The sequence below is a fragment of the Microtus ochrogaster genome, chromosome X, assembly GCF_000317375.1.
Source record: "Microtus ochrogaster isolate Prairie Vole_2 chromosome X, MicOch1.0, whole genome shotgun sequence".
Lineage (NCBI taxonomy): Eukaryota > Metazoa > Chordata > Mammalia > Rodentia > Cricetidae > Microtus > Microtus ochrogaster.
This window is the reverse complement of record NC_022026.1, coordinates 57,760,826-57,785,705: the sequence shown is the minus strand read 5'-3', so window position 1 is coordinate 57,785,705 and position 24,880 is coordinate 57,760,826. Positions and strand designations below refer to the sequence as shown.

The 24,880-nt window shown below is 46.3% G+C and overlaps 1 protein-coding gene across 4 annotated transcripts in view; it reads right to left on the bottom strand.

The window, feature by feature from the left end:
- The window catches only part of Iqsec2 (IQ motif and Sec7 domain 2), an 80,422-nt gene that overhangs the window by 10,022 nt on the left and 45,520 nt on the right, over nt 1-24,880 (bottom strand). For all 4 annotated transcript variants that reach the window (XM_026784708.1, XM_005358890.2, XM_026784710.1 and 1 more), the window contains 7 exons: nt 14,740-15,001; nt 13,554-13,955; nt 7,632-8,527; nt 5,932-6,093; nt 5,364-5,486; nt 3,977-4,143; nt 368-507 (listed from right to left, as the gene is read on the bottom strand). In XM_026784708.1, the coding sequence (XP_026640509.1) occupies nt 368-507; nt 3,977-4,143; nt 5,364-5,486; nt 5,932-6,093; nt 7,632-8,527; nt 13,554-13,955; nt 14,740-15,001 (2,152 nt within the window). The remainder of the gene's footprint in view (nt 1-367; nt 508-3,976; nt 4,144-5,363; nt 5,487-5,931; nt 6,094-7,631; nt 8,528-13,553; nt 13,956-14,739; nt 15,002-24,880) is intronic.

Genomic DNA, 24,880 nt, shown 5'->3' with positions numbered 1-24,880 from the left:
CCTGGCACTAGCTCTTGTAGACCAGGCTGGCCTCGAACTCACAGAGATCTGCCTGCCTCTGCCTCCCGAGTGCTGGGATTAAAGGTGTGCGCCACCACCGTGTTTTTTTTTTTTTAGAAAATATTAGCTTGACTCTTCTTACTTGGGATGGGCAGACAAAACCATAGATGAGAAGAAAATACCTAAACAGCACCTACTATAAACTTTGCAATATACTAGATACATTTACATGGAGAATCTCCCATAATCTGTACCATGATCCCTAAAGAATATAATATCTTCCACTTCATTTTACAGGTAAGGGCAACCTGGGCCTGGGGGGGGGAATAACTTACCACACAAAACTGTCCCCTCCCCAGGCACTCACCGGTTTCTTGCCAACAATCATGCGCTCCACAGCCTGCACCTGGGACACATGGTCATCATTGGTCCGCAGTTCACGACCTTGGATGCGCTGGTAGATGCCTACCAGGAGGTCTCTGGGGATGTCTTCACCATTGTCAACCCCTACATGGAAAGTGTAACACAGGAGTATGTCACATCAATATGGAGGGTAGGCAGTAGGGGGATCTCCATAATATCCCACACCCAGCATGGACCGTAGCGAAAACAAAAGAACAAACCAAAAAACCCAGTGAGTATTCTTAGTCTTTTAGCTATGAATGGGACAGGGAAGGGTAGGGATTTTGTCTAAACAACTTACAACACACTGCAATTAAGACAAGCAGATACTACCTTTTACCTTCCATGGTTTTTGTTTTAAGATTTATTTATTGTTTTTTATGTATATGAGTGTTTTGTCTGTACGCATGCTTGTGTACCATGTTGGCCTGCTGTCTTCAAAGGTCAAAGGTGGGTATTGGATCCCCTGGAACTGCAGTTACAGACAGTTGTAAGCCACCATGTGGGTACTGGGAATTGAACTCGGGTCCTCTGAAAGAGCAGTCAGTGCTTTTAACTGCTGAGCCATCACTCCAACCATCCACCACTCCTACTCCCCTCCTATCTGCCTCTACTTCCTAAGTGCTACGATTAAGTATGCTCTTAACTGGGAATAATACTTGAAAATAATATTCAGAGTTAGTAAGAATCTGAAAAATTTGGAGTGTACACTGATATAACAGTTTCAGAAACTAATCTAGCAAGAGCCTAAATATTCAAACCTATCAATTCTTTTCCAAAGAATCTATCCTAAGGAATTATTCAGAAATATATGTGAGATTGATGTCAAAGAATGTTCACCAAGTGCTATTGGTGGAGAAATTCGGAAACAGCTTAATTTCTAACAATAGAGAAGTAGCTAAGTAAATAATAGTTTATCTATAAATTTGATGTTTACCAAAATATTTCAATAATATGAGACAATCCCTGTAGCAAGTTAAGTAAAAAGAGTAAGATAATAAACTACATGAGGAGCCAGGTGGTGGTAGTGCGCGCCTTTAATCCCAGCACTCCGAAGGCAGAGGATCTCTGTGAGTTCGAGGCCAGCCTGGTCTACAAGAGCTAGTTCCAGGGCAGGCAACAAAGTGACACAGAGAAACCCTGTCTCTAAAAACAAAACAAAACAAAACAAAAAGATTAAAAATAAAATAAACTACATGAGGACCAGAGAGATGACTGAGCAGGTAGGGATGCCTGCTGCTAAGTCTGATGGTTTGAGTTCCATCCCCAGAAGCCACATGGTGGAAGAAGAGAACAAACTCCTGCAAGCTGTCCTCTGATCTCCACATGAATACTGTGACATGTGTATACCCACATGTAACACACACATACACACACACACACACCAATAAACAAATAAATGTAAGGAGAAAATAATTTTGGCAGTGGTGAGCACTAAACCCAGGGAGGGGCCTCATGAATATTAAGTACAGCCTGTTGCTGAAATATAGCCTCATGCCCCACATTCCTAAAATAAACATGTATTGCTTTCATTTGTTTGTTTGCTTATTTATTCAATAATTGGAGGAAATACATGGTTACACACACACACACACACACACACACACACACACACACACACATCATCCCTCCATATCCATGGAAGATTTGTCCCAAGATTTTCCATCAATTCCCAAACCCAAGGATGCTCATGTTTCATATATAAAATAGGACAGTCAAGTATGGTTACTAAGTGGTAAGGTGTTGGTTGATCTTGTTAAAATGGAGTGGTATTTTCATATAACCTATGTATATTCTCTTGTTACTTTAAATAATTTGTATGTTACTTCAATATTTACTGCAATGTTAATGCTATGTAAACAGTGGTTTTACTGTATTATTTGGGGATAATGACAAGAAAAAGTTTATACATGTTCAGTACAGACACAAGTTTTTTTCTAGATGTTCTCAGTCTACAGTTGGTTGAATTCATGGATGAAGAACCCACAGGTATGGAAGACTGACTGTATACATGCTGAGCATATGTATGTGGTTGAATGAATAATGGCAAGATTTTGGGAAACAGCTCTGGGTGCCCTGAAATCTAACTTGCTCTTCCTAAGTCCACTGTCTTTCTCCACTCTTGACTGTGTGCTGAGTGAAACCTTTTCACTTTTCTCTTTAAAGCTTCTGCTAGGAAAAAATGACTTCTTGTTTGGGAAATATCATACTTCTTCCTTGCACAAGTGCTAAAAGTACATTCTTCTCCCCACTGTTTTTTTTATCTTAGCTGCCAGACAGCTTTAAAGCCTCCAGCAACATAAATTATGACAGTCAGCAACTTTGTCTTGCTCTCCCCATCTCTATTTCCCTCCTTTCATTGCTTTTGAAATAATCATAGTATCTGTGCCATTTTAGTAGGCTGCTCTTTGGTGAGAGCTAGGGCTTGACATCGTTACAATAAACCGAAAGCACAGATCAAAGTGGCATCATTTATCTGGCATTGGGAGACCTCAGAGACTGGATCCGCCTGACCTTCCGAAGTGTTTGTCTAGCCTATCTCAGTTGGTCTCTAAACAACCTCACATTTTCTTCCGTCTTGGCCTTTGTTGTTTTCTCTGCCAGGTAAGCCCTCCTCTATTTTTAGTCTGTCATTTCAAGGCTCACCTTAAAATACAACTCCTCTGGGAAGTCAGTAGGAGGTAAGAGCTCCTTCCTTTGAGTTCTGGTTGTCTTTTGACCTCTTTGACATCACTGTTCACTTTCTGTCTCATCGTGGTTATCTAGGCACTACATGGCAGTCTCTCCCTCACGATGGAAGAGCTCTAAGAACAGAGTCTATAGCAGACTCCCCTCCATTGTCCTTGGTACTCATTTTACTAGGTACTCATTAAACATCCAGTAAGTGTCAACTGGCTGACCGACTGGATGGATGAATGAATAAATTAATGGAGGTAAAGGTATCTAAATGAGTCTTTATGGGTGTAAGTAGGAAAGACAAGGAGAGAGCTAATAAGGGATGGGTGAAGGACATGAGTGAATAAAATAGTTTAAGAGTCAGGCTATCTGTATTTCTTTTTTTTTCTTTTTTTTTTTTTTGGTTTTTCGAGACAGGGTTTTTCTGTGGCTTTGGAGCCTGTCCTGGAACTCGCTCTGTAGACCAGGCTGGTCTTGAACTCACAGAGATCTGCCTGCCTCTGCCTCCCGAGTGCTGGGATTAAAGGCGTGCGCCACCATCGCCCGGCAGGCTATCTGTATTTCTTTGTTTTCTGAGACAGAGTCATATTCTACAACCTGAGTCAATACCTAGGAAATAGCTGCTGGGAGAGTGGCTTTGTCTTTGCAGTTCTGGAAATCAAACTCAGAGCCTTGCACATGCTAGGTAAGCACTCAGCTACTGAGCTACCCACACAGCCTGGCAAGTAACTGATGGAGTGAATTGCTAAGTGAACAGCCTGGGGACATCCAGCCATGAGATAAGGTGACAAAGGCTAATTTACAATGACATCTGGGATCTCTCACCGCACTCCCATCCCCACCCTAATTTCTTTTCTCTGATGGCGGGCAAGAAAAGTAAATGGGAAATTCTGCTCACCTCTCAGGTTCTTAATGAAGTCATCCAGTTTCATCTTGCGTTCAGCCTTGACGCTGGGGCTGTACATGTCGGTATTGAGGAGGATGATGGCAAAAGCAAGGATGAAGATGGTGTCTGGGTTCCGGAACTGGCGTACAAGGGCAGGGTTACAGACACAGTACCGCTGGCTGTGAGACAACAAGGGTCAAGTCTAGATGCAGGTGCCAGCAATCTCCACCTGCCCACAATTTGCCCAAGTTGCCATCATAATCCCTTTCCTTCAAGAAACACTCCCTTAGTACTTGAAGTCTGTCCTCTCCATTTTCCCCAATAGTACCATGAAAAACCATAATCACTAACTTCTTGGAACTTTTCCAGGAGACTTAATGTACATTGTCCCATGCAGTTGATCACACCACTGCATGAATGCTAGTGCCCCATTTCTTTGGCTATGTAGCAGTGGAGGTTGAACCTTGGGCCTTGAGTATGCTAAGCATTTGCTCTAGCACTAAACCACACCTCCAACTCCCAAGCAGTCCTGTTTTACACCGGATATAATGAAGGTTCAGAGTGGTGAGGTAACTCGGCCAGGCAATAGAGCCAGTGAGTGGTAAAGCTGGGATGAAACAGATCATCTGCCAAAGCAAATCTTTCGCCCATAATGGAAAATGAGTTCTCAGCAATTGCTCCATCTCCCCTGTAAATGCTCCAAAGCAGTGGAGCAAGATTTAGATCCAGCTCAGTTTGATCTTCAAAGCATTTAGAGCTGAGTATAGATACCACGACTTTAGAAACACGCAAGTTCAAATCCTGGTTCAGCTAACTTACTCTAATGTCCCTAAACTTGAGATTTGCCATCTACAAAATAGAAATACCAATAGAAGCATCTACCTCATAGAATGGTAGCCCCTCCCCCCCTTTTTTCAGGACAGGACACAGAAACCAAAGACTCATAGCCATGCAGCAGGCAAATGCTCGATCACTGATTTACACACCCAGATCCACGAATGTTACCATTTACTACTGATGTTGCACTTATTAATGTGCCTGTATCTCAATTGCTAGAGCTAGATACTTTAATATATATCAGAGCTATATTCACTATCTCCAAACCTTACAAATGCCTCTCAAGATGAGATTTATCATTTCTGGATTTTTGCTTATTTGGTTAGTTTTTGTTTTGGTTTGCTTCTTTGAGATAGGGTTTTTCTATGTAGACCTGGCTGTCCTGAAACTCACTATGTAGACCAGGCTGGCCTTGAACTCAGAGATCCTCCTGTCTCTTCCCTCTCCACACCTGACCTTCATTTCTGTTTAGTGGGAGAAAATTAAAATGCAGAGAAGCATCTTGTGGAAATAGGGCCCCAAAGAAGAAAAGGGCAGCTTCAGGAGTGGGAAGCAGGCACACCTGAAAGCTTCAATGAGTCGCTCCACTTTCTGGGCCTCACCCTGAACTCGAATATGGGATTGGAACTTCCTGAGTGCATCATCCAGATCCATAGAGGAAAAGTCCATCTCGTCCACTACACAGCTGAAAAGTAAAGAGTCAGGGTGGGTGGTGGCACTCTTCATTTCTCTACATAAACCACTGGCCCACCCACTTGCATAAGCAGCCTCGCACTCCCACTGACATGCTTCCAAACTCTGGACTGAGTGAAGCTGAAGTAAGAAAACTGAAGGCACATGGTCACTTAGAGTGCTTTCCATTAGTCTATTCGTTTCAGTGATGGGAAACTGAGGCCCAAAGCAAACTATTAGGTGAGTATGCCCTGCGGAGAGCCACTCTTAGAAGACTTTAGGAATAGGGTCAAGAGAGAGAAGACCCTTTAGGAGCAGAGGGGTATGGAAACAGGAAAATCTAGTCATCTTGTTTTAAAAAGTTTATCTGAGCAAAAAAGACAGACTGCCCCCTTTCTCCCTCCTGCCTTCCTTTTCCAGGAATCCCTAGCCCGCCTGCCCCATGTTGGGGTCCTCACTCCAACACATCTCTGTTGAACTGCTTCTGCCGGTTCCCCAGGAATTCCCCTATCATCTGCCGGCTCAGGCCTTTCCGCTCCAGGATGAAGTGAGCCACCCCCACAGGAGTGTCTGACAGGAAACCTCGCTCAATCAAATACTGGATACCCTTCTCTGGCTTCCTGCAAAAAGAGAAGAGGTAGGTCAGATAGTTGTTCCTCTAGAACTGCACCTGGTCCCATTTCTAGAACTAAGCAAGGCTTCAGAGAGCCAAGGGTCTATAATGTGGTCCAATTCCTCTCGGGTACAGATAAAAACATCACAACATAAGAGTAAACTACTTTCCATCTCACAGAGTTTCAAAATTCCAAGGTATCCATCCATCCTCACACCACTTTCCTCTTTTACTGGAGGCATACCACAGGTGGAGGAAAAGAAGCATCGAAATGAGAGCCTACTTCCGTCAGGATCATCCCAGCAACCGTCAGACTGTCTTGAGAAAAGGCCTGAGCTCTAGACCAAGACTGCTTCTCAGAACCCTCAGGACAGGGAAGAAGTGACGAGGTTACTTGTTCCGCGTCCTACATCCTACCCAGCCTCTGAGGCTTTTTCTACTGATGAGGTGCCTCCAATGTTTACAGAGACTGGGACCAAAACATCTGGGTTGGAATTATCCCACATGCAGAACCTGAATGTCTTAGGACTCCCATGAAACCAAAAATTGGAAGTTTGGACTTTGATGTTACGGAGTTTCTGAATAATCACTTTCTGCATGGCTTTGGACAGCCTCTTTTATTTCTCCAGGTCTCACTTCCTTATCTCTAAAATAAGAACACTCCTACCAGCCTTGCTGAGTTATTGTGAAAATTAAACATAGGTGGCAGTGTTTAACAGACTATAAAGATGAGAGGTATTACCATCAAATGCCTTCCATTATATCTAATGTTGTCTAATTACATATTATGTTTTCTAATTATTTTCCAATCAAATGCCACACTGTTACCCCCATTCCTCAGCACCTGGCAGAGGACCAGGCACTCAGAAAGAGCTTAGTCATTGTTAGTCATTCCAGCCTGCTGCCAAATACACAACCCTACTTACAGAAAGATGAGAAAACCTGAAGTCCAAAGAAGGACCACAGGTTACCTAAGGCTAGACAGTGAGTGAACAGGCAGATTAGGGGTCTTAGTCTGGGGTTCTTTATATTCTAGACGCCTCCCCTCTGGAAGGGGGATATAGGGATGATAACACCTGGAAGTCATTTTGGGGAAACATCTTGCCATCTTGCTCAAGATCATACAAACAGATAATGAAAGCACAGGACCCGAACATAGGCATGTGTGTGTGTGTGTGGGGGGGGGTGTCTCTCTATTTGGTAACCTTGTTTTTCTCCCTTGGTTTCTTAGTTTGGTTAATTGTCTTTTGAGACAGGGTCTTACTCTGTAGCCTAAGCTGGCCTGGTGCTCCCAACAGAGACTAGGCTGTCTTCTAACTTTCAGCAACCCCTTTGACTAAAGTCTACTGAGTGCTAAGATTTCCAGGCAAGAGCTACTGTTCCCTTCTGCCACCCTAGTCCTCATCCCTGGGCATCTGGGGAGAAATACCATTTCACCAGATGATAGGCTGGCAGAACCAAGGTCACTGCTTGGAGCTAGGTCCTCAAACAAGGTGCCTAGGCAGGATGGGAAGAGGCAAGGAGGCTAGAACTGAGAGCACATACTTATTGAAGAGGTTGAGGCCAATTCTGTAATGCCGCCTCTGTACCACATCATTGTTGAAGGCTGGCGAGTCCCAGCTGTGCCTTGTTTCCCTCTGGTAGGTCTGCTTGCACAGGCCACTGGCTGGAGGTTCCCTCAGGCTATCCCGGGACGAGGAGCCAGAGCTGCAGTTGATGGTCTCATTGGAGTTGCTGGAGCTCTCGAGGCTCTCATTGTCTCCACCGTCAGAGTTCTCACCTGCTGCCTCACACTTCCCCAACCTCCGACCCCCAGCCACACCACTGGGCCCAGTGCCACTATTGGGGGCTGGCGGTAGGGGCCCTGGTGGGGCTGGAGCTGGACCCTCAGGGGCAGGGTAGTGGCGGTGTGGGATTGGGGCCCTGCCTGGTGGCCCCTTATGCTTCAGGGTCCCATGGGGGCTGCAGCCATCAGCCTCATACACCAGCTGGCGGTGGACAGAGCCGCGATCTGAGCGGTCACTCAGGTCTACAGAACTGTCACTGGGAGGCTCAATGGTAAGGAGGGGAAGGTGTGCGGCCCGGAGCCGGAAATCCCGGCACTCCAAGCACCCAGGACCCCTGCGAGTGCCTTCCTCACGGCTACCATCTTCCCTGGTCCCTGGTGGCATCGGTGGAGGAACTGGTGGGAGGGGAGCTGGTGCCCAGAACTCAGGGCGGCTCTGGGGTGGGGGCTCTGTGCTGGGCAGTCGCTCAGGTGATGGAGGAGGAACTGGGTCATCCAAGTAGAGGGGAAGGTCACTGAAGGAGGTGGCTGAGCTGTCCTCTTGATGTTCCTTTGGTTCCCGCTTTTCCATCTGGGTTGACCCTGGCTCCTCAGACATAGGCCCTGATGGGTGGCAGTTCAGGGCCTCATCGATGGATTCAGCCAGAGATTTAACCTACACACAGTGAAAGGTGAAGAGGGAAAGGGAGGAAAGATAAAGGGAGGAATGGTACAAGGATCAGAGAAGAAGAAAAGGAAAGGCATGGAAAGCTCCCTGGTGGGTCAGCTAAGAACACAGGTGCTTGGGTCCCCCCTTCCCCGCCCACAGGCTCTTTATTTTAAACTTTTAAAATATTTATTTATTTATTTTGTGTGTATGTGTGTTTTGCCTGCATGTATGTCTGTATACCACATGTGTGCCTGGTGCCAGCGGAGGCCAGAAAAGGGTATTAAATTCCCTGAAACTGGAGTTATACAGGGTCACGATTGACCATGTGGTGCTGGGAATCAAACCTGCCACCTCTCCAGCCACTTATTATTATTTCATATGTACGTATATTTTTATTGAAAATAAATTTCTCTTCACACAATACATCTGATCACAGTTTCCCCTCGCCAACTCCTCCCAGATCCTCCCTACCCACCCAACTCCATGCCTTCTTTCTCTCTTTAGAAAACCAAAAAACAAACAAACAGAAAAATAATTTTAAAAAACAACAAAGAAAAAGCACAAGAAACACTCACATGCCCAATCAAAGCCCATAAAAACACAAAATCAGAAACCATAATATACAAGCAAAAAACCAGTTAGACAAAAAAAAAAAAAAGACCAAACAGAGCAATATGAGACAAGAAGTCTACAAAAATACTGTTGTGTTCATTGTGTGTTGTCCATCCCTTTATTTTGCAAAGAAACCCATAGGTTCTTAATAATTTACAAAATAACTCCCAGGAAGTCACTGTGAGTTCACAGGGCTAGGACTAACAATGACAAGATGCCTTTTTGGACACTTCAGTATGTCGATCTCATTTCAACCCAAGTTAAATACTACCTTCCCCCTATTCAAGCCACACTCTTACCTCTGTCAATACCATCTCAACTCCCATGCAGGGAAAGCCCCAAATCTCAGCTTCCTCCCAGGGCTCTCTGTGTCAATATCTCTTAGGAAATCCACAATATTTACTCTTGGGAATCTGAACTACACCTAGTAACTCTACCTCCCTGTACACCTAGCTTCCAAACTGGCCCCTAATGACCTCTTTCTCCTGGCATTCATAATCTTAGATACCACACTGCCCCCGAATTGGTCTGTGTGGCTCACAATAGACGTATGGTATTTCTATAAGGAGACTGTCGAATATTACAAATTCTGTCTTGCATGTTCCCTTTGACTTGTTCTCCTTCAGACTCCTGGCCCGAGGGAAGCCACACTGTGAACAGTCCTAAGGGAGAGGAACTGCCAGCAAAGGAGTTACCCTGCCAGCCCCAGTCCAGTCTTCTGAGACTGTGTCCTACACAGCTTGAGAGCAGCCTCCAGAGAGACCCGGAAGCAAATCATCAAGCCACGCCCCTCACAGTTTCCTGGCCCTCAGAAACTGCATAATAAATGTTTCTTGGTGTGTGTGTGTATGTGTGTGTGTGTACACATCTGTAATTATAGCACTCCGTGTGTGTGTGTGTGTGTGTGTGTGTGTATGTTACACACCTGTAATTATAGCACTCCAGAGGCTAAGCCAGGAGGACCTCAAGTTTTTTTTAATTTATTTATTTATTAAAGATTTCTGTCTCTTCCCCGCCACCGCCTCCCATTTCCCTCCCTCTCCCCCAATTAAACCCCCCTCTCAGCCCGAAAAGCAATCAGGGTTCCCTGTCCTGTGGGAAGTCCAAGGAACCCCCACCTCCATCCAGGTCTAGCAAGTTGAGTATCCAAACTGCCTAGGCTCCCACAAAGCCAGTGCGTGCAGTAGGATCAGAAACCCATTGCCATTGTTCTTGAGTTCTCAGTAGGAGGACCTCAAGTTTGAGGCCAACATAGGCTATTCAATGTGACTCTATTCAGCTCAGTTCTAATGTCAGTTTTTTAAAATTTGTTTAAAAATGTATTATCACTGTGTCTGTAAGCACATATTATATGGGTACGGGCATGTAAGCCACAGCATGTATGTAAAGGTCAGAGGACAACTTTGTGGCACTGGTTCCTCTTTCTACCTCACATAGGCTCCAGGGATTGAATTCTAGTCAACAGGTTTGCACAGAAAACTCACTGGCCCCTAAGGTCACTTTAGAGTTACTAAATTTTGGGGTAGTTCACTGTACAGAAATAGGTAAGTAATACATTTTCCCCACCCCTGATGTAGACAGCATGGAGTGCTAGGATTAGGCCTGGTTCTTCTGCATCTTCCATCAGGTGGTATTCTCCTGTTCTCTATTCTCCCCTTGAGGAATAGGTGCAAGCTGAGTTTCTATTTTAGATCAGCTACTGCTTGACACAGAAAAGGTGCTTAATTATCATAGAAATGAATGGGAGGGTGACACAGCTCTTCCCTTCATGATTCTTCCATCCCTCCATCTGTTCGCTAGCCTCAGAGAAGCATGCATAGGCCAATGATAGGGTCAGATAACAGAGTTTAGGTCACAGGGATTTCTTTTATAAAGCTTCATTCACTCAACAATTTCAACCAAGCACCTCCTCAGTTTTAGGAGAAAAAAAAACAACTAACTTAGCAGTTACCACATGCCAGGTGCTTTCCCTGTGGTACCTGGTTGAGATGCATTCTTCACCACAGCTCTGAAACAGCACTAAAAAGAAAGCTTTATCTCCTTTTTGTTGCTCAGAAGGTCATACAGCTGGGAATTGGCACAACTGGGATTTTCTCCCGGGAAGCCATGCTAAAATATCCTCAGCTTAGAACGACCTCCCATTCCACTCACTGCCATGCCCATTCCGAGCTCCATGGTTTTTGCTGATGCAATCAATACCTGAGCAAACAATGCCCCCTTCAACATCTCTAACTAGCTACATCTTTTCAGTCCTGTCGGGCCTAGTTACAATGCTGTTTTCTCCAAGAAACTTCTCTGGGCCTCCCAGAATCCCTTCTGGTTCCGAACACATTCTGTTTTAGGAGATGACCATGCACCTATATGTCTTCTACTGTCTACCAGTCTGGAAGATCCTGGAAAATATGGACCAGAGTTCAAGTCTCAGCCTGGTGTCCTCTACCTTACAGATCTGTTGTGAAGTATACAGAGTACCTGGCATCGAGCAGGTACTATCTGTCAGTAAACCCTTTATTTGCTATTGTATCAAATTTCAAACAGTGGGAACCTTTTGTTTTCTTATTTGTTCTATATACTCATTTTTATTGCTTTATTGCACTTAAGGTGTGTGAGTGTGTGCACGTGTGTGCGTGTGCACATGTACATGCACATGTGCATACGTGCAGGTGAGAGGAAAACTTTCAAGAATCATTTCTTAGGGCTGGAGAGAGCACTGGCTCATCTGTTGTTACTTTTCTAGCCCAAAGTTTCAAAGTCCTTCCACAATCCTCCCGAAAATATGGTCACGTTTGTCACAGCAATATCCCATGAACCTTGTACCAATTTCTATTTTAGTTAGGGTTTCTATTGCTGTGATAAAACTATGAGCAAAAGCAACTTGTGGAGGAAAGGGTTTATTTCATTTTACATTGTGTCCATCATCCATGGAAGTCAGACCAGAAACTCGAGGCAGGAGCTAATGTAAAAGCCATGGAGGAGTGCTGCTTACTGGCTTGCTCCCCATGACTGGCTCAGATTTTTCTTTTCTTTCTTTCTTTCTTTCTTTCTTTCTTTCTTTCTTTCTTCCTTTCTTTCTTCCGTTCATTTGTTTGGTTTGGTTTAGTTTTTCAAGACAGGGTATCTCTGTGTAGCCCTGGCTGTCCTGGAACTCACTCTGTAGACCAGGCTGGCCTTGAACTCGGAGTTCCGCCTGCCTCTGCCTCCTGAGTGCTGGGATTAAAGGCACATGCCACCACCTCCTGGCTCAACCTGCTTTTTTATAGTATCCAGGACCACCAGCCCAGGGGTGGCACAGCCCACAGTTAGCTGGGCCTTCCAATACCACTCATCAATCAAGGAAATGCCTCACTGGACGAGGGTGCCATGGTGGTCCCACGGACCAATCTGATATGGGCATTTTCTCAACTAAGGTTTCGTCTTCTGAAATGACTCTATCTGTCAAGTTGATATAAAACTAGCAGCACAACAGTTAAGAGCAGTCATTAGTCTTTTACAGGACCCAAGTTCAGTTCCCAGTACCCATGGGTGGGTGGCTCACTATCATTCATAATTCCAGTTTCATGGGATCAGACACCCTCTTTTGAATGCGACAGGTATCAGGTGTGCACATGGTACACATACATACATATAGACAAAACACCCAAACATATAAAGGAAAATAAATAAATCTTTTTATAAATCCGTTTTTATGGACTGGAGAAATGGCTCAGTGATTGAGAATATATACCTGCTCTTGCAGAAGACTGGAATTTGGTTCCCAGTACCCATGCCAGATACCTCATAACCATCTTTAACTCTAGCTCCAGGGAACCTGACATTCTTTGTTAGCCTCCTTGGGCAACTGTACACACCTGGCACACACGACAGATACACAAACATAAAAATAATCAAAATAAACGGTCTGTTCTCTCCTTCCACAGTAGGGGTTCTGGAGACCAAATTTAGGGCAGCAAGCTTGGCAGCAAGCGCTTTCACCCGCTGAGCCATCTTATTGGAACCCATATCCTAACATGCTTGTTTTAGCAGCATAATTTTTTTTTTCCCTAACAGTACTGGAGATGAAACACAGGACCTAGGACATGCCAGATAAGTGCTCCTACTACTGAATTACATCACTGCCTTAGGGGTTTTTTGGTGTTTTTTTTTTTTTTTTTTTTTTTTTAGACATAGGTGCTCCTAGTCCTCCTGCCTCAGTTCTGCCAATGCTTCAATTACAGGTAAACACTCAGCCTCAGCTGTAATTTTTTCTCATGTTAACAATTCTCTCTCACCACTCTCAAAGTCTCAATTAAAATCACTGCTGTTTGTTGCTATTAAGTGCTCAGTAGTGCAAATTCTTGCAGTTTGGAAAATAGATAAAGAAGTAGGAGAAGCAGCCAGAGCCTGGGAATGGAGAAGAAAGGCCCCTTTCAGGGCTCCTGACCTGTTTGGAGAAGGAGTCCTCGAGCTCTGTGATGTCATTAGAAAACTCTCCAGATGTGGTGACTGAACTTCCACCACCATCGATGCCCCCACCACAGGAGCCTCCATAGGGGAGACCCCGGTCAAGCCGGTGGCTCCGGGCACCAGCCATGGCACCCTCGTCCAGTGAGGCAGGCTTGCCCTCGAAGTATGCAGGGTTCTGTGCTTTTTCGTACTCCTCAAAAGAGAACTGCATCCGCATGTTGGACAAGATGATGCGGCGGGACATGCGGCTCTCTGAAGCTGAGCTGCGCAGCCGCTCAAAGTTCTTATTCATACGATACTGGCGAAAAGCTGTCTGGATGGTCCTGGCAGCCCTGCGGCTCAGGAAGGAGCCCCCATACTTCCTCTCCAGCATTTCCACCTGTCAGAGGAACAAGTTCAGAAAGTTGCCAGAGCCTCATGGCCTTGGTCCTCAACCATACCCCACTCAAGTCACAACTAACTGCTGGAAGAAGTCATGACAGACTGTGCGCCCAGTGTTTCCTCACTTATAATCCCAAGGTGTATGTAATTACAGGGGAAAAAAGAAATGTATATTATTTGAAATCAGAAAAAGCTTAGAGAAACCAAAAAAAAAATGAAAGAAAGGAAACAATAAATGAAGAGTAGGACGTTGAAGAAAGAAGAAAGAGAATCAGAGTAAGAGAAAAGCAGGACGGAAGGAAAGACAGGAGGGCGTGAGGGAGGGTTCACCTGCAGCCCAAACATCTAGGCATAGTCATAATTAACGTGTTGATAACTGCCCTTCCAGGATCTATTTTTCTGAAATCTTGTATACTGTTCTCCCTTCCCTCCCTCCCTTTTCTCCCCACCCCAGCCCCTCCAGACAGTGTATTGCATCACACTGTGAAATTGCCAAGTTACGTGTGTGCCTCCCCACTTAGACTGCATGCCTTTGAAGGCTGGATGCAGGTCGCATTCATCTTTTGGACCCCATTATTGGAGCGCAATAATGTCTGCTAAGTGAAGAGAAGACTCAGTGTATGTGCAGTGAATGTGAATGACAGGTCCTGGAGCCAGTCTTCTCCAGGCCCAACCTTACTGTTCCTCCCTGAATACCACCCTCAAGTACCACACCCTAACCCCCCTCCTTCAGCTCTCTCTGTATCCCACTCCCATTTTCAACCGGAGCATCTCTTCTGCACCTTCTTGTCCTGCAGGTCTGTGGAGAGTTCATAGCTGTCTGACAGGGCCTTGGAGCGCTTTATCTCCTCCTCCTCTTGCTTCCTCAGGGCGACACTGGCTGGCTGGAGGCGTGCCCTCTGAGCCCAAGGAAGGCCCACCCCAGCAGGGGGGCCTCCCATGTGGCTGCTGGTGGGGGGTAGCTGGCTCAGCCGGTAGGGGGGTTGGCTCCCAGGACTATCAACCGCTGTGCTCAGGTCACTGCCTGGGGCATCACCCTCCACACTGTGGGGATGAGATAAAATGAGCCAGGATGTGGCAACAGGAGAGAGGCTTGCTAGGCCCAACTGAGCAAGTACACTAGATCTTGCCCCAACCCCACCTTCTCCCATTTCCTTAGGAACATTTAAGAGACCTTCAGTTCCTTTCCTTTAGAGCCCCATCTCCCTAACTTCGTTCTGAGACACCATTCCCTCAAGGGGGTTTTCTCAGTTTGTTCTCAGGCCTAACCAGACTCCTCACAATTTGGTCCAGTCACAACCCTACACCTAGTCTCCTCCCCGCTCCTGTCCCTAGTAGCTACAATCTCAAATCTTCCCTCTCCTGATGGCCTAGCTGCCCCCTCCCTAGACCTCTTCTCCTCCCAGCTCTAGCCCCTCCTAACCCCATGCAGTGATCCCAGAGCTACCCCAGACCAGTTTCCTTGACATATAGCCCCTTTCCAGCCCTCTTTGATGATTCCTGTACCCTGCCCATCCAGGTTATCTCCTCCCCCACCCAGCCCTGCCCCTGTGCCCTGCCCCTGCCCTTAGCAGCCTGGAGTCCAGGCCTGGCCAGTTCCCAGGGTTCCCAGGCTGCTGCTGGTGCTGCGGCTGCTGTTACTGCTGCTGTTACTGCTGCTGCTGCTTCTGCTGCTGCTGCTGGTGAGAGGGCAGGGTGAAGGCACAGGCTGGGCCACAGTGGGAAGTGCCTCCCATTCAGCATCCTCACAGGTAAAGAGCTGCCCTGCGGGGAAGCTTCCTTTTTCTCCTCATGTCCTCCTCTGCTCAGCTGGGGGAGGAGGGCAGGGGGTTCTCAAGCAGAAAGGTGGCTGGAGCTGGGTCCCAGGTCTTGCCTGCTGGGGTTACCTAGAGCTGTTGTTCTGCCAGACCTGCTCCCACAGTGCCATGGCAACCAGGCTGCCAGGGAACCCAGGTGGCGGCAGAGCTCCAGGGCATGGTGAAGAGCACAGAGGTGGGGAGAACCAGGAAGGCTGAGGGGTGGAGGAGGTTGTGGGAGAATGGGTGTGGCTGGGCTAAAAGAATGATCTTTTTTTTTTTTAATCCGAGGACAGTATTATAGGCTGTAGAAGCTCCTGGCTAGTAAAACGATTAAAGGGCCTCTCCTCAGCCTCTCTTGGCAGAGGTCAGGGTGCAAGGCTAGGGCAAGTTGGCTAGGTGGAACTGGTTACCTACTAGCACAAGATCTTGAGCTGTCTGGGGCCTGCCAGCTCCCTGTGCTTCAGGTCAGGGCAGCAGAGCTGGGCTCGGCCCTGGTGGGAACTCTCGCTCACTGTTCATCCTCCACCCTCCCAAGTACTAGTCAGAACAAGGACTGCTTTCCACTCCAAGTTCTCCTTCCTCTCAAACCCCGGAGAACCCTGATGCCACCCTCCACTAGTCAGACCCAACCCAGTATCATAGATACTCCTCCTGTCTCTCTCAGGATGGCAGGATCCCACTCACCAACTTTTCAAACCTCTCCCTTACCAGTACACACTTCAAACCCAGCTTTGTTCGACCACCTCCTCTATCCACAAAACATCCACAGTCTATGAGTTAGTAGTCCAATTCCCAATCACTCTGGCATTGAAGCCCTCTCCAAGGTTCAACAGACGATGAATGCTTCTAGAATACTTAGTATTTAGGTTCTCACCACTTCATACTCAGTATGGTTGTTCCTTCTAACAATCCTATAAAGTTGTTATTTGTCTCCATTTTATATAGAAAACAAAGCCCGGTGAGGATAGCTACCAACAATACAAGCAGGATTCAAATCCAAGTGGCATGACTTCAGAGTTCACATTCTCTGTAGCCCATGCTGGCCTCGAACTCACAGAGATCCACCTGCCTCTGCCTCCCATGTGTGGGGATCAAAGGCGTGCGCCACCACCCGGCTGTTCACGCTCTCAGTCATTAAGCCACCCCTCATCTAATCCACCCAGGCCCAGATTCTGTTTTTCTCAAATGTTCCTCAGCCCCTTACCTCCCAAACTGCTCATATACTATCTTCCACTCCCAAGGCCATCCCCATCATTTCTGCTAGTGCAACCTGAGAAATGCCCCACATGCTAGTTCTGTTAAGATTCAAGTTATGAATCTACTGAGATGCCACCTGCATCTTGCCACTAGCCAGAAATGACCACTGACCTTGACCTCACTCAGAGCCCTACCTTTGATGGGACACAGACTGCTGGCACAGATTAGCTTTGGCAAAGAGTGCACGACTCTCAGCATAGGAAGAAAATTTGGTAAATTCCTATCTGGCTGGCAAAGGGTATGGGGCCTAGACCAGAGAAGGTGTTTCTGGCATGAGGAAATCAGTGAATGAGTACTCTTGGCGGCTGCTCCAATAAGACTCTCACTCGAATCTATACCACACACTCCAGTCTTATTTGCAAATCTGTTCCCTAACCTGTGGAGAGTGAGAACGTTGAAACATACAAATTAGCCCATCTTGCTTTCTCATCAAACCCTGCCACAGCTCCCTATAATTCACTCAATAAACAATAACCAAGCACTTTCCACATGTTGTGCACAGCACTAAGCACCGGAAATCAATTAAAAGGCAAAGCCATCAAATTATTTCTTCAGGATGGTAATATTATAGTGAGGAAAACAGACAAAAGGAAGGAAGGGAAGGAGGCAGGGAGGGAGGGAAGGAGGGAAGAAGCAAATCTCTATCATTTCAAGTAGAGCTAAGTGTTAAAGATGGACAATAAAGCAGAGTATAAAAAGGTGCTGTTTTGCTGGGTGGTGGTGGCACATGCCTTTAATCCCAGCACTAGGGAGGCAGAGGTGGATCTCTGTGAGTTCGAGGTCAGCCTGGTCTACAGCGCGAGTTCCAGGACATCCAGGACTATTACACAGAGAAACCCTGTCTCAACAAACTACTAAAAAAAAAAAGAGGTGCTGTTTTAATCATGTGTGCATGTGTGTAAAAGAGAAAGAGAGCGATACAGACAGAGACACAAAGAGACAGCAGAGACAGGCTAGGGATAGAATTCAGAGAATTATGCAGACCCAGTAAACTCTTTCCACTGAGCCATAAACCCAGTCAAATGTGTTATTTTAGATGTGGTGTCCAGGAAAGCCCAGGGTAGAGGGAATGCCATAGAAGCAGAACCCTGATGGAGATGAGGGAGTGAGCTGTGTCACTGTCTTAGGCAAGAGAGTAATCAGTACAACATGTCTACACGCTTAAAGATCAACAAAAAAGACAGTATTGCCAGAACACAGTGAACAAGACAGTAATGAGAGATCTAAGACGGGCGGCGAGAATTGTACTACTTAGTTTTTGTCAGCTTGACACAAGAAAAGAGTCACCTGGAAACGGGGAGCTTCAGCTGAGGATTTGCCCTTATCAGACTGGCGTGTGGGCATATATGTGGGCATTTTCTTGGTTGATGACTGATATGGGAGAACCTAGCCCACTGTGGATGGTGCCACCCTGGGCAGGTGGTCCTGGGGTGTATAAGAGAGCAGGCAGAGCAAGCCATGGACAGCAAGCCAGTTTCTTTTCTTTTCTTTTCTTTTCTTTTTCTTTTTTTTTTTTTTTGGCTTTTCGAGACAGGGTTTCTCTGTGGCTTTGGAGCCTGTCCCGGAACTAGCTCTGTAGACCAGGCTGATCTCGAACTCACAGAGATCCGCCTGCCTCTGCCTCCCTAGTGCTGGGATTAAAGGCGTGCGCCACCACCGCCCGGTTTAGCAAGCCAGTTTCTGTTTCAGGTCCTGCCTCCAGGTTTCTGCCCCGAGGTCCTGTTCTGACTTCGCTCAATAATGGACTGTTGCCTGGAAGTCTACGAGGAAATAAACCCTGTTCTCCCCAAGTTGCTTGTGCTTTGTGTTTTATTATAGCAACAAAAAGCAAAATAATACAAGGGACATTGAGCCTATCATAAAGATTTTGGCTTTTGATCTGATTGAGATGAACACAGAAAGGATGGAACCTAACTTATCATCAATAGAACAACCTCCATCTTCCTTACTTAGCCTGAGCTGTATACCACACCTAAACCTGGCTACCTTCTGCTCACGCTTCAGTATTTAGCTCAGGTGTGCCCTTCCACACCAGCTTTCCTTCTTCACACAGGTTACCTTACAGACATGCCCCCTCCTTCATGGTACTGCAGGGCTCTGCAGCCATCTCTGCCCCCCTGCGACAGCCACTGTTAGCCCCTCTCATAGTGCAGAAAGGTAGAGTTGATATAACTGTAACTCACGGTCATACATAGCTACTAAGAAGGCCAGAATGCAAACTCAGAGATCAGACTGCCCTCTAATGATATTTCAGTGCCTCTCCTTCTCCCAGCCCTGTGCTGCTCGGGGCTCTCTGCTCCTTGGTAATTCCTCTCTTGAGAACTAGCCCCATTTTGATTACAAAGGGAACAGTGGCAGGAGTCGTGGGATGGCAGCGCAGCTTCCCATTGGAGAGACTGGCCAAAAAAATGAAAATTGCTTGAAGGGTTGCTCCTGCTATCATACATACTGCTGAAGAATCTGGAGGTGTGGAACCCCTCAAGCCAGAGCCCCTAAACACTAAAACACTTTAGTGACATGCCAATCACCTGAAAACTACCCCCATACACAACACACACACATACACACACACACGGATAAGTATAACATCACAGACACATCCATTGGCACACGGAAGTAGACATGAATACATGTAGACACAAACACACACTGCCTGCTGGCCTGTTCTGTAGGGGGAAATGAGAGCATTCTTTGCAGAGGGGGAGAATAAGCCACGCTACACAAATAACCACAGAACAAAGTGGAAAGTTATCAAGGCTGGGGAATACAGGAAGTGATGGGGGAGTAAAGGAGAGAGATTCCTTCTGCTTGGGGGTGGCTGAGCAGAATAAAAATAAACTAGCACTTAACTATGCACCTACCGTGTGTCAGGCATTTTCCACACATTATTTAATCTGCATGGCAAACACAAGGGGAGAATTAGGATTCCTGTTTTACAGAGGAAGAAAACAGCTCTAAGAAGGAAACTAACTGACAAAGGTCACAGAGCTAGTAATGGCAGGATGCGGATTCAGACCCAAAGCCTGGGCTGGCCCTCCTGCTGTCTTGAAGTCTTCCTGGGAGAGGAAGCTCATGGAATGTGCTTTGCCTAAGAGGAACTAGGAGAGATGAAAGTAAGGGAATTTTGTAAGTCAAGGCTCTAAGATACGGAGAAGCAGGATAGCATGCCTTCTAGGGACTCGAGGCTGGCCTGACCACGACAAAGGATTGGGCACTGACCCTTCCCAGATGCTACTACTGTTTACTGTGGGGATGTCTTCTCTCCCTCTTTCTCTTTATTGGTACTGCCCAGAGCCAGGAATTCAGCGGGGAATGGGATCAGAATGCAGTTGCCATGGAAATGAATGGAGACTGTTGCTATGGATACCATAAGATGAGGGCAAGAGGAAAGCAAGGTTGCTGAAAACTATACCCATGACAACTTAGGTTGGAAAGAGAAGGGACTTGAAGTGAGAGACAAGAAAACAAGGAAGTGAGGGTATGGAGATGGAGCCAATAGCTTTAGGTTCTAGAGGGAAAAGACTGGGCAAGGAGGTTGGCGCTAACAGAGTGGCAAGGGATACCAAGGAGCAGCGGCAACTGCTTCTCAAAGCTCTTCTGCAAGATGTTTTTGCTGTCCAGTCCAATCCAATCCCAAATTCATCCCGATTAGCTAACCACTAACCTGAGGGCTGAGCAGGTAAACCAGTGGGAAAGCAGATTCCAGGAGCCCAAAGACCTGGGTTGGAATCCTGGATCTGCTCATTCGTAACCTTAGAAACATATTAGTTGTAACTTATTTATTCTTTTCACTAGGTCTAGCAACTGTGCAAATTCTGGGTTTTCTCCCTGAAGGGGATATAGCATAGATGGGGATCTGAGCTACAGAGACATGAACTCAGTTGTAAAAAAAAGTCTCCTGTAAGTAGTGGTGGAGCCAAGAGTCAAACCATATCTGAACACACGAGGCAGGCAGTATGGCTAAGGGGAAGAGCATTTGCCTAGCATCTCCAGGTTTTGGGTTCAATCCCTACCTCCACACACAGAAAACAATAAGTCTGCATACAGAGCTCATGTTCTTCCTGTCCCCTTCCACTGTGGAGTCCCTGTGCCATCCATCTCTCCAGTTCACACAAGGGACTAGACATCAGTTAAGTATTTGTGAAAGCAGGAAAGCCTGAAGTTAGATGGGAAAAGCTCCTCCATTTAAGAACAATGACTCATGTATTTGTACATGAGGTCCACAGAGCTGGAGCGAACTTTACAAACAAGTTTTAAGAACCGTCCAATCCCAGATCCAGGTAAAGCCTGGGCAGTGAAAGTTGAGTCTCTCTTGAAAACTTCCCTATTTCCTACGCAAAAGGTGCACTTTGTGTTACAAAGATCCACGCTGCCCCCACCCCAGCACTTCCTACTGCCTCTCACTCTGGCCTGTATGTTCCAAACAGGGAACAAAAGGCTACTTGCAATTCCTCTATAGCAAGCTCATCCATCATCTTTCTGGGCTTTCACACACAGACTTGCTTTATTTTTTTCCTGCCCAAAATGTCTTTTCTTCATTTCACCTTTGGACTTAGCTGTCCTAGATGAGCTCATCTTCATTTTGTGTACCCTGAGCAGGCAGATCTTCTAGCCAATTCAATTCTGACTCACTCTCACCCGCCCAGAACCCAACAAAATCAGGTATTGTCTCCTTTGTGTCTCGTTCTCACCCATCCCCTGGTGACCCTTACCACCAGCTTACGTAATTCTCTCTTGAAGTACGCATTGCACACTCTTGATCGCCATGTCTCTTTTCCAAGAGTAGTGGTCTGGCGTGATTCACTTTCATGGGAGTTACCATGCCCAGGTCAGGACCTAGCATACATCCATTGCTCAGTCACCTTGTTCCCTAAATCTGCACGTATGTCTGTATGTGTGTAACTATCTGCCTGATAAACTTACCCCAAGAGGAACAGCGCCATGTTTAAAAGTCAACCATATCTCACCCTTATGATTACATTCACTAGGCACACACATAGAGACTTTCTGGTCGGAAACCTCATATGTTCAGAATTCCTTAGAAAAGTAAAACCTCACACAGAATCTCACTACTGTGAGACCTGTGCAGTCTCTCTCTCTCTCTCTCTCTCTCTCTCTCTCTCTCTCTCTCTCTCTCACACACACACACACACACACACACACACACAGATGCACAGACACATGGAGGTAGATTTTTCTCAGAACAGATATTAAGTCTGCTCCTTCCCACAGCACAGACCCTGTTGGATCGAGCCAATTCAGTTGTCTAAATAGGAGTTACCACTCTTACAGTTCCCAAGATGACCATCTGTCATTGACTTACCCTCTTCCTTCATTCAGGTACCCCTGCCCACTTCCTTCTATTTCCACTCAAATAAAGCATAGATGATCTCCTTCTCCCAGTTATATGTCACCTAGACTCACACACCCTGGAGAGACATTTGAACACAGCAATTACTCACCATTCCTCAACTTGACCCTGGAGCACCCCGGTGGGCATTTTCCCCATATGGTCCCTATTCTGTTCCCTGAAATGTCTTCTTACCTCTTGTCATCTAATCAAATCTTTGCCAATACTTGAGACCCAATTCTTAGCCTTCATCCTCCAGCAAGCCCTGCTGGATCCTACCATTCCCCACTGACCTTTCCATTTCCTAATATAAACACATCGTGGAAGGGGGAGCTCAGATCCATAAGGGCCACTGCCTTCGTTCCCCATAGCACCCTTTAAAGCAGTGGTCCTCAACCTTCCTATGCTGCCACCCTTTAATAGAGCTCCTCATGTTGTGGGGACCCCAGCCATGAAATTATTTTCGTTGCTATTTCCTAGCTGTGATTGTGCTACTATTAGGAATTGTAATGTAAATATCCCTGTTTTCCAATGCTCTTTGGTGACTCACAGGTTGAGAACCACTGCTTTGAAGAGTCTTCACTTCCAGCCAAGTGAAAGAAATGTTTACAAATCATGTTGGAGAAACGGCTTCCTCTCAGAGATCCTAACGTTACAATATCGGAAACAAGGACTCCTAATATTAAAATCACATCATCAGAATTTTTGAATGTTAAAATTATGAAATCTAAGATCATAGGATTGGAGAATCCAAGTATCATAAAATTGTAGAAAGAAAAATCATAGAATTTCATGAAATCATAGAATTGCATGAAATATGTCCCCAAATCATCATATTTTCAAAGGTCATAATTACAGCTTCTTAAAATAGTGGTAGCAGCTCAGATTCAGAACATCAGAGCTGGAAGAACTCTAGTGACCCTAGGCAAACCACCTTCTCCATGGGATGGAGACTCTATCTATCTATCTATCTATCTATCTATCTATCTATCTATCTATCTATCTATCTATCTATCTATCTATCTATATGTCAGAAGTCAAGGGCTATGTCCAAAATTAGCCATTTCAAAGATGCCTTTGGCTAGTGCCCTGAAGATAGTAACAGGTGTGCTCATGCTGGGAGGCATTCACACATTTATTTATTGAATGACTTTTAGGTGTTGACAGTGCCACAAATCAGACCCTACTCTGTCTTCCAGCCCATTACCAGCCCCGGAGAGGAAAGAAGGCAAAGTTCTGGTGGGAATGGAGACAGGGAGATGGGGTGGGGTGGAACATACATCAGACAGAGAGAAGAGATCAGCTTTTATTGATGGAAATTTCTTTATACATAGCAACACACATGCTGAAAGGCCTTTCCCTCCTGACCATGTTTACAGAGCGCTATGGGCATGATGGGGTTGGGGAGAGGGTATGAGGTGAGGCCTTCAAGCAGTGGAGAAAATGGCAGCTATGGCCACAGCAAGGGAATGAGTGACGGGGAACTAGGCAGGCTGGGTTCCTGCTCCCGTCTGGTCCTCTGAGCCCTAGGCACCCTGCGTCTCTGTTTGTGCTCACAGAGGACAGAGGTAGGTCCTTGGGGTGTCATTTGGAGACCTCTCCAGTAGTAACAGGCTCCAGGGTGCCTGGGAAGTGGGGGTATGGGTGCAAGAGGGTCCAGGTTCCAAGCTTCAAGCTCCAAGCTCTGCTTCTCCCACATCTTAGTAAAATCTAGGACTCCAGCTCTTTAATTCAAGGGCTAGAGCCTAAGGGAGACAGCAGGGGTGGGGAGAAATTCCAAGAAGGAGGTCAGGGAAGAAAGAGTATGATGCTTGCCCATCTGGTTCCTGAAGCAGGGGGACAGGGTCCCATGAGGGATCCACAGAGGCAGGGGTTGGGGGCTGGTTAAGGCTTTTGCTTCTGCATAGAAAATGGCCCTTGTCCTCTCAGTTACCGAGAGGAGGGACTACTGCATTCGGAGGCCGGACAGCAGAACTGGTGAGCGTCTTCCTCTTCCTCTTCCTCAGTTTCCTCCTCCTCCTCTTCCCTGGGGCCAGGAAGGGCAGGGTAGAGGCCACAGGCAGGGGTGACAGAGAGAGGCAGAGACATTAGTTTGCAGAGAAGGGGAGATACATGAAGGGCCAGAACTGGGAGGTTGGGCTAGGATGGGGTCCAAATGGGGAAGCCAGTGTGATACATTATCCAGAGCCACAGCCAACACAGTCTCCAAGGAGCCTATGGCTGGTACCCTTGTGGATAGCCCTCCCCAACCCAGCCTTAATCTTAGGGTCATCTTCACAGTACAGAAACACAATTTTTTATTCTGACAGGTGCCCCAACTTTCATTTTCCTATAAATAATAACAGCAACCTGTTTTCTGCTAGAACTCTGTATCACTTCATCGAACCCCTGCAACAATTCTGCAGAAGTGGCAGTTTAAAAATGAACTTAACCCCTGGATGGAGGTGGGCGGTCCTTGGACTTCCCACAGGTCAGGGAACCCTGATGGCTCTTCAAGCTGATGAGGGAGAGGGACTT